Below are 13,194 nucleotides of genomic sequence, written 5' to 3'. Positions count from 1 at the left end.
CCAAGCTTCGGCGAAGTGTTTTATCAAAACCTTACAATACCTGCATGCTGCATGTTTGACTTTTTGATGCGCTTAGCTTAAAACTGATCATTTGTGGAACTAATCCAATTTGTGAGACGACAATTTGTAACAGGCGACAATTCGTAAGAGTAGATTAAGCGTGGAACACTGATTCACGCGCAGTATTCCTCTCGTGCCGTATGTAAGCGCAGCGGAGCAAGTGTATTCTACGTGCCAATGCCTTGCTACGAATTGTCGCCTGTTACGAATTGTCGCCTGTTACGAATTGTCGTCTGTTACGAATTGTCGTCTGTTACGAATTGTAGCCCCTTCATTTAATTTGTTTTTGACCTTATTAAAGCATGTTCTGCGTCTTAGCTTCCAGCAAATATCGGAAACATACGCAGACGGTCAGTCAGATTTCCTGAAGCTCTTCTTCCAGACACTGGTCCAGTTGAGCCAGGACTTTGCCAGGTGCGACAATCCAGAGGAACTGATTGCCAGAATCAACAAGGGAAGCAGTGGCAACAAAATAACTGCGAGCGCTAATGAAAAAGGTAAAAATTAAATTATATTGAATTTAGTGACATTGTAACTATACCCTTACTACAACATAGGTGAAAACCCTGTTCTTTCCCAGCCCTAGCCACCCCCAAGGTCACTTGACGAGAGCAAAAAAGTTATTACAGCAAAATTTATTGAGATCGAAGCGAGTGAGCTCAAAGGGGGTGGTCGGGACAAGATATCGAGGTTTTTCATTTGTTACTCGGTTTCATCCCTTCGTTGGAAAATTAAGAACCATTACTTACTGGTACAACACTATCACAGGAGGTTGATGCATTATTGAAGCGTGATATAACCAGAACTTTTTTAAAACCAGCGTTCCCATTACATGGCCTAGGTGTGTCATTTTTGAAAAAGTCAGGTTAGAGTTAATAAAGAATCCATGCACACGCCCAGGCGCGGATCTAGAAATTTCTCGAGGGAGGGGGGGTTTTAGAAAAAATATTTGAAAATTTTGTTCTCTCGACCTTTTTTTAGGTCCTCCAAATCACCCTAATTTAATTTGTCCAAATTTTGTGTGCCGCAGGCAAACCTTTAATAAAAAGCCAAAAACGGCGTTTTTAGGCACTTTTTGGAAAATTTTGACCAAAAAATCGCATTTTTTTGGCGCGCGCACCTCCCTCAAAATTATAGGCGTCTTTAGAAAAATTTTAGGGTGCATGACCAATAATGGATATCTCAAAATAGTACAAAGGGGGGACCCCTTGGGTCGGCAGGGGGTCGAATTCCCGAGTAGAGGGCGTCCGCCCTCCCCCCGCCCCCTAAATCCGCTACTGCACAAGCCTATTTAAGCAATTTTAAACAAAAGCTGCAAAATCCGCAACCAAATTTTTGCAGGGGCGGCGCGCGGCGGCAAAGATTACCTGACACGACAATATCCGAGGAATTCCCTTTTGAATTTTCCAAAAAACTGTTTTGTGATATTTCCAAAAAATTTGCAACAGAAGGGCAACAGAATCTTGCGTGCTTTACAGACAACAATTTTCACAGCCGGGCTTTTGTGCTGTTTGCGCCATGTAATTTTTGGCCGTCGTTATATTCCCTTACAGCCTATTTATCGCGTAGTGGGTTGGAAATCCGTCACGCCTAAGGAATCTGAACACCTTGTTTGATCGTACAAATGGTAGATGTAGTTTTCACCCTCCGTTCAATTTACTTTTAAAGTCCTAGAAATTCAATCTAGATTCAAATTTTCAATCTTCTCCTACCTGTTCTACGATGTTGTGCGCTCAATCTCCACGGATTGTAAAAATATCGAATTTCAAACAATTTAATTCGAGCATTTTATCGGCAAAAAAACTCGGTAACAACGAGATTTCATAACAAAACTTTTTTATTGTTATCGGTAACATCGGCCACAAACAACTGCATAAATCAGAGCAAGCTGCAAAAATGGCCAGTATTTGTCCTTGAGACAAATTGCTCTTTTTAAAGGTCAGCCTTAATCAAGGCTGAACCAAATTAGAGCGAAAAGACGGTTAAAATCGGTTTGGGGGGGGGGGGGGGGGACCGAACCTGGTTACGGAGCATCCCATCAGGTTCGGTGCACATTCGAGTTCTAGAAAGGAAATGACCTAGTCGGGATTCGAACCGGCGCCGAACCCGCCGGGACGCACCATGTATACGCTTGGCTACTGTCCCTGTATGCATTTACATTTATATGCATTTATACTTTCGCACATTTACGTTTATATGCATTTGTACTATTGTTTTATATTTGCGCTGCAACATCCTCCGCCCCTAAAGACGGAAGAACAGGTGCGAGTTTTACGATTGGTCGGGTCAGTTCGCTCGTAACGGTCTTTATGTCGGCGGATCGGGCGCATCCGTCTTTGCCGTAGTGTAGTTTAGTAATACGGGCGAGTGGGTAATGCCCACGTGGGCTGTCGGGTTCGACTACCCAAACCAAGTCGCCGGTTTTCAGTGTGACATCCGAATCATTTTGCCACTTTGCTCTCTTGTTGAGAGATGGTACATATTCACGCAGCCAGCGTGACCAAACTGCGGTAGCGTACGATTGTGCTCTGGCGTAACGCTTTTTATAATCAAAGTTATCTTCGAAACTTAACGACGGGAAGCTAGCTGCGCTGTGACCGAGAATGAAGTGATTCGGGGTGAGTGCCTCTAGGTCGTGCGGATCGGAACTGACCGGAGTGATCGGTCTTGCGTTAAGTAATTGTTCAACTAGGCAGAGCGTTGTTCCTAGAACTTCCTCAGTTAATCTCCTGTTGCCTAATATGTCGTACAACACTCGCTTAACACTTCTCACTAGCCGCTCCCAGGCGCCACCGTGATGAGGGGCACTGGGCGGGTTAAACTTCCACTTAATGCCTTTGTGGACGAAAACGGCCGGGGCGACTTTGTTCCAATTTTGGACACAGGATAGGAGCTCCTTTTGAGCACCAACAAAATTCGTGCCATTGTCAGAAAGAATGGTTTTGGGGGTACCTCGCCTTGCAATAAATCGCTCTACGCCCATGACGCAGGAACTAGTATCGAGAGATGGAACCAACTCGATGTGAACTGCTCGAGTCGTGAGGCAGGTAAATAGGAAACCCCATCTCTTTTCGGTACTTCGGCGTATTGGCACTTGAAACGGGCCAAAGTAATCAACACCTGTGTTGGAGAAGGGAGGCTGCTTGTAACCCAGTCTTTCAATCGGTAGGTCAGACATAATGGGCACAACTGTTTTTGCTTTGCGCTTACGGCATGTTATGCAAGTATTTTCGATGTTCCCAAGTAACCAGCGCAACTTCAGAACAATGTATTTCAATTGAACTACAGCACGCATGTAATCCAACCCCTGATGTGCATGTTGAAAGTGCATATGCCTAATCAACATATGAGCAACTCGGTGTCGATCATCCAGTATTATTAGATGTTTGCTATCAAAGTCGGTATCAACAAGACGGCTGATACGTCCAATTGAACGCAGGATGCCAGCTGGGCCGATGAACGGAGAATATTTAGCAATCCGACTTTTCTTTGTTATCAGTTTATCGGACTGAAGTATTTTCACTTCGGCAGGAAATGATTCGGACTGAGCGAGATAAATGAGCTTCTGCTCGGCAATATCTAACTCGGACGGGTCGGTTATTTCAAGCGTTTTTGTACGGAAGTGTTTATGCGATGGTAGCACACGAAGCATAAACGCTAAAACACGTTTGTACTTTACAATTGAGCTGAATTTAGCCCAATTTTTAAACAGACGGATCGACGGCGCTTTCTCAGATGAAGCATCAACAACAAACGTAGATGCAGTCTCAAGGCATGTATCAATGTCACAGAGTGGGCCTTTTAATTGGATCTTTTTGATGACATCAGTGTTTGGCTTGAATGGCCAATCACATGTCCTCAATATACTAGGGCCTCTAACCCAGCTGCTATCCTTGAGGGCTTCCGAAGAAGTCTCTCGTGTGCCGGTATCAGCTGGGTTATCACCACTGAGTACATGATTCCATTGATCAATGGTGGTGGACTCCAAGATTTCACCAATGCGGTTTCCAACAAACACAGGAAGTTTGTTGCACGAGTTAAGCCACTGGAGAACGGTGGTAGAATCAGTCCACATGAATACATTGCTTACTTTGAAAGTAAGCGCTTTCAAAATCTCTTCTTTGAGTCGAGTCGCAAGCAGAGCAGCCTGAAGCTCTAACTTGGGAATGGAGAGCATCTTCATAGGCGCTACACGGGCTTTCCCAAATACAAAAGCTAACTCGGTCTTTTGCGATTTAGCAAGTCGGGCTCGGAGAAACGATACGGCGCAAAAAACGTCCTGCGAACTATCACCGAACGTGTGAAGTTCACAGCGGTCAAACGGTTCGGTAAAGTAGCTACGAGGTATCGTCAGTGTACCTAATAGTGGAAGTCCTGAGTGCCAATCTAGAAATTGTTGTTTAATTTCCTCTGGGAGATCATCATCCCACTTTTGACTACTGATTCTCCATATGTCTTTCAGTAAAAGGCGCGCTTTCACAGTATATGGAGCTACCAGTCCTATTGGATCAAAAACTGAGGAAACAAAACTCAACACGGTGCGTTGAGTAATTGCTTTATCTCGTGGTCGATCAACACCTCTACTTACTACTAGGGTATCTTTTACATGATCCCACCTGAGACCAAGAACATGCGACGATTGGTCTGGACTCTTACAAATATCCTTAACTGACGGGTTGGACTCACGGTTGTCCGGATTAAGAGCGGTTGTAACTTCGGGTATATTGCTAACAAACTTTGTCAGGTTAAACCCACCTAATTTGAGCATTGCGACTAAGTCTTTACTTAGGCTAAGAGCGTCAGCGGTATTTTCGAACGAGTCAAGATAGTCGTCCATGTAAAACTTCTGGACAACGGCTGAAGCGGCTTATGGGTATTCAGCTTGATTATCAGAAGCAGTTTTTTGTAGCGCGAAATTCGCACAAGTTGGCGAATCACGAGCGCCAAAAATATGACGGGTGTATTGGTGAACCACCACACTTGAAGTGGGGTCCTCCCGCCACAAAAAACGGAGAGACGGTTGATCTCGCGCAAGTACTCCAACTTGTAAGAACATACCTTCTATGTCCGCTGAGACGGCGTACTTGTAATGACGGAACCTCAACAGTACAAAAATAAGATTTTGAAGGAGATCCGGGCCAACCAAGAGAGATCTATTTAAGGAAGTGCCATGAAATTTGGATGCTCCATTGAGCACACGGCGCAACTTGCCGGGTTTGTTCGGGTTCAAAACCGGATGGTGTGGAAGATACCACTCACGTTCGGCTCGTGAGCTGGGATTGTGCGGGTTGACGGTTATGACATATCCTTTACTTATATCTTCTCTGATTGTTTCGGTATACTTCTCGCGAAGTAACGGATCTTTATCTAATCTTTTCTCTAACGACTTTAATTGGGCTAATGAAGAATAATAATTGTTAGGCAAGCTAACATCATTATCACTCCACAGCATCGGTACAGTGTAACGCTCACCATCGTGAACGGTTTCAGTTTTTAGGATCGACAAAGCACGCTTGTCTGCGGCGGAACGGGCATCTACTTGCTTGAACGCACCATACGACTCTAACTCATACCAAATTTTGATTTGGTCGGTCAGAGAAGTATCGTCCGTAACGCAGTTAAAGGAAGAAGAATTTAAGGACGAACGATCAGGAGACGGACCACTAATGACCCAACCTATCGGAAGTCGGACGGCGCATGGTGAGTCAAGTTCATCTCCGAAGACATGTTCGAGGGGTCTTATCGCATGATAGAAGTCCTGTCCTATAACTATCTCAATCTCTTTGTAATTATACGCAGTCGTCTTTAACGGGGCTAGTTGCGGGTATTTGACCTGCAATTCGGAAACGTTTATAACATCGGGTCCTATATACATGTTGTGCTTAACGAAAGCGACAAACGAAAACGAAAATTCATTTTCATTGGGCTTTGCGGAAACTTTCAAGTGAACTCGTTGAGTTTTAGATACCTTGGCTGAGTTAAAACCATCGGTCGTAACATTTACGGGCGTGCCAACTAATTTCAGACGTTCAACGAGTGCCCCGGAAACCCAAGAATGAGTGGAACCGGTGTCACAAAGTGCTAGTGCATTCGAATTTTCCGAACCAGAGGACACATCTACCAACGCAACGGGAAGAATACCTTTTGCAGTTCCCTCACAAGGTTTAACACAAGCTGCGTTGTTTGCAGAAGTAGTGTTGTATTAGTTTGAGTCGATGGTGATCGATCGGCCTCTTTGGGCGGGAAAACTTTCTCGGCTCCATGAAGAAGCACATTGTGAGTGCTCTCACAGTCCTGTTTTGGGCATTTTCTTGCCTTTTGGCACTTTCGGAAGGTATGGTTGCCTTGCAAACAAGAAAAACAGAGCTTTTGTTCTGCTACATATTTAGCCCTTTGTGTTGCGTTTTTCTCTTTGAACACGGAACAGTTCCAGAGTGCATGCTGCCCTTTGCATAGCGAGCATGGAGGAAACCTTGTCTTTTCTCTACTTTTCTCATCCTTAGAACTTACCTTAGTGTTACCTGCAAGCACTTTTGTAACTACTTTTTGTTTAACTGGTTCTTCAGACTTACCCTTAGAATTGATCGTTTTCAGCCTCTCATGACCCTCCGCTTTTTCTTTGAGCCATTCATTGAAATCTAGCAGAGTTGGTCTATGCCATTGGCGTCTTACGGTTTGCATCGACCATGCCTCCTTAAGGTTCGGGGAAGCTTACTCACAGCCTGATTCAGTAAGTTAACACTTTTCAGGTCGTCGTTAAAAGACAGAGACTTGAATACGGCAACAAGTCCAGAAATTGCAGAGGAAAATCCAATTACATTTTCCGAGTTATGCATTTTCAGCGGCGGAAAATTACTCAATTTATCTAGGTGAGCCCCTACTACAGCATGCGGCTGCCCGAATTTTCTTTGAAGAGTTGCTAATGCGTCGTTATATAGTACTCCGCTATAGCTATACTCAGCGATTGCGGATTTTGCTTTACCCACTACGAGCGTTTTCAGATAGGTAAGCTTTTCATCGTCACTGAGTATGGCTGAATCGACCGTCGATGTGAATTGCCCAAACCACTCATGCCAATTAAGTGGGTTGCCATCGAACTGGGTCAGCTTCCACTCAGGGAGATGATCTTTTCGGCTGTGCATGAGTATATTAACCAACTCTCGTGTCGAAAGTGGACGCTCGACGTCTGCACCAGGTGAATTACCGGGAGTTGGCTCTGTGTAATTCGAAGAGTTACCGTGACAATCAGGAACGAACGGTTGATTAGCCTGTGAAAAGTTTTCAGGCTGCGCAAAGAACACAGTCCCTCCACTTGTATAAGGAACAAAATTATTCGTAGGAACAATCGGAGTTACTGCGGAAAAAACAGTTGTCGAAGGAACGTAGTGCTGTTGAGTTGACATTAAAGGGGTAGCAACAGCTGGTCTCCACAAATTACTATAAGGATTGTAGTGGTCACTTGAAAAGTTATAACTACTAACGGGAACACCCATATGTTGTTGTGATGGGGCTACAGGTGCTTGGTAGCCAGCTACTACTGATCCTGCAGTGTGATGACTTAAAGAAACATGATTAACTGCTGTTGATGCAGGAACAAATGGTGTTACACCAGAAGGAACTTCTGCAGATGATGGCGGAGCAAAATAGTTTTCAGAAGTTACCGGGACTACTGAACCTGTGTTTGGATTGCCTAGCACCGGATGAGTGGACAAAAAAGTTTGCTAAGGCAAATTATTAGAAACAGGTTGAATGACCTGCTGTAACCCTACTGGATTGTTAACGGAAACCTGCGAGCGGACCAAATTCGACAAATTATGATGTTGTCCGTGAATGTGGTTACTGTAATACAATCCCGGATCACTAGAAGCTGCGTGGCCGTTATTGACGCCTGTAAAACTTGATGAGACCAAGTAATTTGTTGATGCAGGATAAGTTGCCTCAGGAGCTGTTGAACGAACGTACTGCTCTTGATTGGGAACTACGACAGCATCAGGCTGATTGTGGTAGACAGATTCGACCCAGTGACGCGTACGATCCTTTTCGTCTATTGATAGTTGTGGAGAGATTCGAGTTAAACGACTTTCCTCAGCATTCTCACTGATTTCCGACAACTCATCTTCTAACTCAAGCCCTTTCAACTCAATTTCTGCCAGTTTTTTCCTGTGTTCTTCAGCCAATTCTTCCAACTCTAAACGGCTTTGTTGTTCTTTCAGTCTTATTGATACCTTTGCCTGCCTCTCAAGTTCCTCTTGTTGTTTCTTTAAAATCATTAAATCGCGCTTTTTCTCAGAAAGTGTTTTCGACGGAGCGGCGGTATAACTAGAATTCTGAGAGCCCGATTGCTGATGTCGGCTGCTTCGATGCGACAACTTAGAGCGGGTATCTGTTTTATGCGACCGGGGTTTTTCACTTTTTTCAGAATGATGAGAAACTTTTGAGCTGCTATCAATTTTGTCCGGCTCTGTTACTGCCTCAAAACTTGTTTTATATGTGATAGCTTCCTGCAAAACTTTATCGTTGCTTTGAGTCAACTTATGAAGCCACATATCCTGTGCCGGTATCAATTCGTCGGGATTGGCACTTTTTACAGCCATATCAATCAACTCAGTATTTATCTCGACCGCTTGCTCTATATAGTTCCTACATTTTTCAATATAAGTATCAATTTTTGAGCAACGACTCTGACTCTCTATGTATTCTAAAATTATCTCGTGGCATTTATAAAGTTCGTTTTCGAGAGTGCTACGTTTCTCAAACAACTTCTTAATTTTCTTCTGAAACTTAACTTCCATGCTTAAAAATTTCAGAAATAAACGACTCTCAGAACATACTGTACTCTCAGAACATACTGTAAACGACTCTCAGAACATACAGGAAAAAACCTGAGGATGAAAAAACTCAACTTAATTTGCCTGATATTTCGCTACCAGACCACTTACCATAAGGTTGGTGTCATGTTACAGCACAGTTTACAGTTTCGCAGAATTATGGGGACGTTCTGAGAAATTTTTGGCGATTTTTTACTTTTTCCCCAAAATTTTTCGGAAAACTTTGGTCAGCAGGTTCGAGTCGTAAACCAATCCAAAAAACTAGTCTAGTACCCCTTGTCTATGATCCAATTTTTTTGGATTTTCAATCCGTTCACAATTACCCAAAAATTTGTGGTATCGGGAAAATTACCACTCGTGAGTTGGGATACACAATATGACACCGTATGTAATTTTATAGCACAAAAAAATTTATAAAAACTAGATGAGTCTTACAGTTTTTGACGGTTTTGGAGATTGACGACACCGGAGAAAAAATCCAAAACTTCGGGTGTCGAGAAAAACACAGCTCCACTTTGACCAAAAGTCAACAATCAGGACAACTGAACAGGCCTCTCTCTCTTCCGCCAGTCCGCTCTTTCGTCTGTCTGCTCTTTCGTCTCTGAAGACAAAATACGACACCTGTATAAAGGCCTCTGCGATTGACACGACGCCTGAGCAGGCCTCTAAGATCCGACACCTGAAAACGAGCTCCTCAAAACGCGACACCTGAACAGGCCTCCGTTTGGCCCTTTCGGGATTATTCTGAGACGGGGGCGTCTCTCCTTAGTTCAAGAGGTAATCCACAAGAAGGTAACGTAGTGGCGCACCTCCGTTTTATAGGAAGAAGCCGTAACGCTAGGAGCCGTATCGTGCGTTTTCTACTCGGGTGCGGTTTCGGTTTTAGAGTAGAGCTATGTTAGAGTAGATCGGTTTTCGGTAGTCAAGAAAAGGGTCCCAAAAGTGTCAGTTTACTGAAATTTTATCGGCAAAATAACAGCAAACAAATCGAAGGTGAATCAGAAAATGTCGGAAATTTTCTGAACAGAATCAGCCATTAACACAGACTATAATTCTTTAAATCGCACAAGAAACCAATAATGTCCCTTGTGGGGCGCCAAAATGTGCGCTCAATCTCCACGGATTGTAAAAATATCGAATTTCAAACAATTTAATTCGAGCATTTTATCGGCAAAATAACTCAGTAACAACGAGATTTCATAACAAAACTTTTTTATTGTTATCGGTAACATCGGCCACAAACAACTGCATAAATCAAAGCAAGCTGCAAAAATGGCCAGTATTTGTCCTTGAGACAAATTGCTCTTTTTAAAGGTCAGCCTTAATCAAGGCTGAACCAAATTAGAGCGAAAAGACGGTTAAAATCGGTTTGGGGGGGACCGAACCTGGTTACGGAGCATCCCATCAGGTTCGGTGCACATTCGAGTTCTAGAAAGGAAATGACCTAGTCGGGATTCGAACCGGCGCCGAACCCGCCGGGACGCACCATGTATACGCTTGGCTACTGTCCCTGTATGCATTTACATTTATATGCATTTATACTTTCGCACATTTACGTTTATATGCATTTGTACTATTGTTTTATATTTGCGCTGCAACAGATGTCATTGCTGTGTCTGAGCCTGTCTATTTTTGCTTTTATGTCTTGTATGATATCCCTTTTTTTATGCTTGTCATTAATGATACTACTTTCTTCTGTCAATTGTAATTGTCAAAAAATAGCAACTTAGTCCCGTTCGCAGAGATTTGTGCAGCACTGTTTCTCACATCTGATCCCAATCAACGTTTTCGTTTACACAATTACCGGTGTTGTTCTTAGTACCTTAATTCAAAACAACATTTGCAAAGAGTCCGATCTTATCACATGGAAAAAAAAGGGATTCGACCCCCTTCGACCCCCTGAATTTGACCCCCTCAGGGATTCGACCCCCTGCGACCCAAAGGGTCCCCTCTTTGATACTTTTTAAGAAATCCATTTTTGGCCTACCGACCCTAAAACTTTTCTAAGGGCGCCTTCGGCGCCAATATTAACTATTTTTTGAGGGAGAGCGCGCGCCAAAAAAACGCGATTTTTTTGTCAATATTTTTCAAAAAGTGCCCAAAAACGTCTTTTTTTTTTTACTGTTTTTTCAAAAATTTGCCTGCGGCGCAGAAAATTTTGCCTAAATAGGTGCAAAAAAATGCTTTGGGAGAGCCCGAAAAATCAATTTGATCGACCTAAAAAAAAGGTCGTCAAAGTTTTCAAAAATTTTTGAAATTCCGCCCCCCCCCCTCGAGAAAATCCTAGATCCGCCCCTGATCAATTATAATGGATTATAATTCAATAAAATTCAGAAATAATTTTTTCAAAAAATAATAGATTTTAATCGATTATAATGAGTTTTTTTGTTTCGAAAAAATAGTAACATTATAATCCATTTTCAATCGATTATAATCTCTTTTTTTGAAATTTATGTAGACTGACAATAAAAATCCATTATAATCTATTATTTTCTCTTTTTACTGAGTGCGGGTACCCATTGATTTCTTTTTCCGCATGTCGCTTTCCCCGTATTTTGTTTATTTCGGCTCACCAGCATTGAATGCTTCACTTAATTACCTGGTTTTCTGAAAATTGAGCGCAATTCTTTCTTAGATTTTAAAATCGGATAACCAGCAAAATGCTGTGCTTGTTCGCAAACCGGGAGACAGTTTGAATATTTCTAAAGGTTATGTCTGATTCAATTATAATTTTCTCATGTTAAAAATTATATTTCTTTTTTGTTTATTCGAAATTCAAAATAAGCAAAATATTTGTGTCATCTTGTCCTGTTAGTGCGCGAACCGTTTTTTCTTGTTCTGAAAACTTAACGTAAAGAGTAGCTTCACAAAATGGCCTCCCCTCAAGAGTAGTCTCCCAAACACGTAATTTTTAATTTCTCCTTGGATCTAAACGGCGTCTTGGGCTCACTCAATAACAATCACACGTTTGCTGGGTCGGCTCTTTTTCTACCATTCTGTAGATGTCACTGGACATCATCTAGCTTATTCGTCATTAAGAAGGATGATGTTTTCTTCAAATTTGTGATTTTTTAAAATCCTCCCTTTGTGTGGTAGAAAATTGTCATCGAGTCTGTCCTTCGTTCCGTCTCTTTCCTTCAGTCTCCGTGAGAAAGTGGTCAGCCAAACTATTAACCAATCAGGATTTGAAATTGAAAATGAATTGTTTTTCATTTAAATTTTCTATCTGAAAACCACTATTGCGATTTGATGGGAATTGACATTTACCTGGCAAACTCTTAAGATGAAGTGTTCTATTTTTGACACAAATCTGACTGCAATTTATCTGGCTGGATGAATTTTTGTAAAATCTTGTTTCAAAACCTTTAGTTGACCGATCGCCCTTTTAAGCATTAACCGAAAAAAAGTGTGTTGAAACATGTTGAAAAACTGATAAAAAAATAAGATTAACCTAGATAGTTGAGCTAGACTTTGATCAGCATTGGATTATTTTTCAATCGATCTCAGGTTGTTTAGCATGGGTTTGTTCGGTAGTCGGAACAGATTTTTTGCTGGGGGTGAACTGTCCTGAGTGAGCTTCGTGGAAACGGTAGAGTATTCTTAACCTTAGACAAGGACGAATAACTAATCTCTCATCAAGACATCGGCATCCTCCATTGACATGAGGATCGATGAGCTAGTATTTGTGAAAATTTTTCATTTGTAAGATGTCTTGCTTACAATTTTCATCGTTTGATTTGATGATTGTCTTTAATACTTAATCTTGTTTGATAAAAAAGGTCATAAATTTGGTGTCAAAATTTTTGGGCCAAGAAACGGAAACGGTTTGTTGACTTTTGAGTTTTTGATTTGTTCGCTAATTTGACTTTTTGTTGTGTCTGTCGATTTACTTGTAGTGAGTACAACAATAGGGGACTTATTTTCTTATGATATTGTTTGAATCTGGGGAAAAATCATTCGATTGAATCAAGTTGGTCATACATAACTTCTAGGTTTTGACATTTTCATAAAAATCAGCAGTGTGGCAGGATGGAGAACGCTCGTTTGTAGTCGAATGAGATTTTCGACGAATTGATGATTTGAATTAAGCGTACATTTTTTGCAAGGTTTCTGAATCTCAATTCGATTCTAACGTTCAATTTCATGCGTTATAGTTTGCTGCTGGATGGACCAATCAAATAGCAGTACTTTGAATCATCTGATTCTATTTGCTGGGAGATTTTTAAAAAAATTTCTGTGCGAGAATAACCAGGAATCATTTTCTCAAAACCAAGAAGTAAACTAATATCGTTTACCGAGGCAATCA

The 13,194-nt window shown here is 41.9% G+C and overlaps 1 protein-coding gene across 1 annotated transcript in view; it reads left to right on the top strand.

Annotated features, from left to right (window-relative positions):
• The window catches only part of LOC134844513 (uncharacterized), a 51,729-nt gene that overhangs the window by 28,214 nt on the left and 10,321 nt on the right, over nucleotides 1-13,194 (top strand). Inside the window, exon 9 of the mRNA XM_063861267.1 lies at nucleotides 379-557. Coding sequence (XP_063717337.1) covers nucleotides 379-557 — 179 coding nt within the window. The remainder of the gene's footprint in view (nucleotides 1-378; nucleotides 558-13,194) is intronic.

This window comes from Symsagittifera roscoffensis, chromosome 1 (genome assembly GCF_963678635.1).
Source record: "Symsagittifera roscoffensis chromosome 1, txSymRosc1.1, whole genome shotgun sequence".
In the NCBI taxonomy this organism is placed as follows: Eukaryota; Metazoa; Xenacoelomorpha; order Acoela; family Convolutidae; genus Symsagittifera; species Symsagittifera roscoffensis.
Note: the sequence above shows the minus strand (reverse complement) of the source record. Positions and strands in the feature narration are given on the sequence as shown.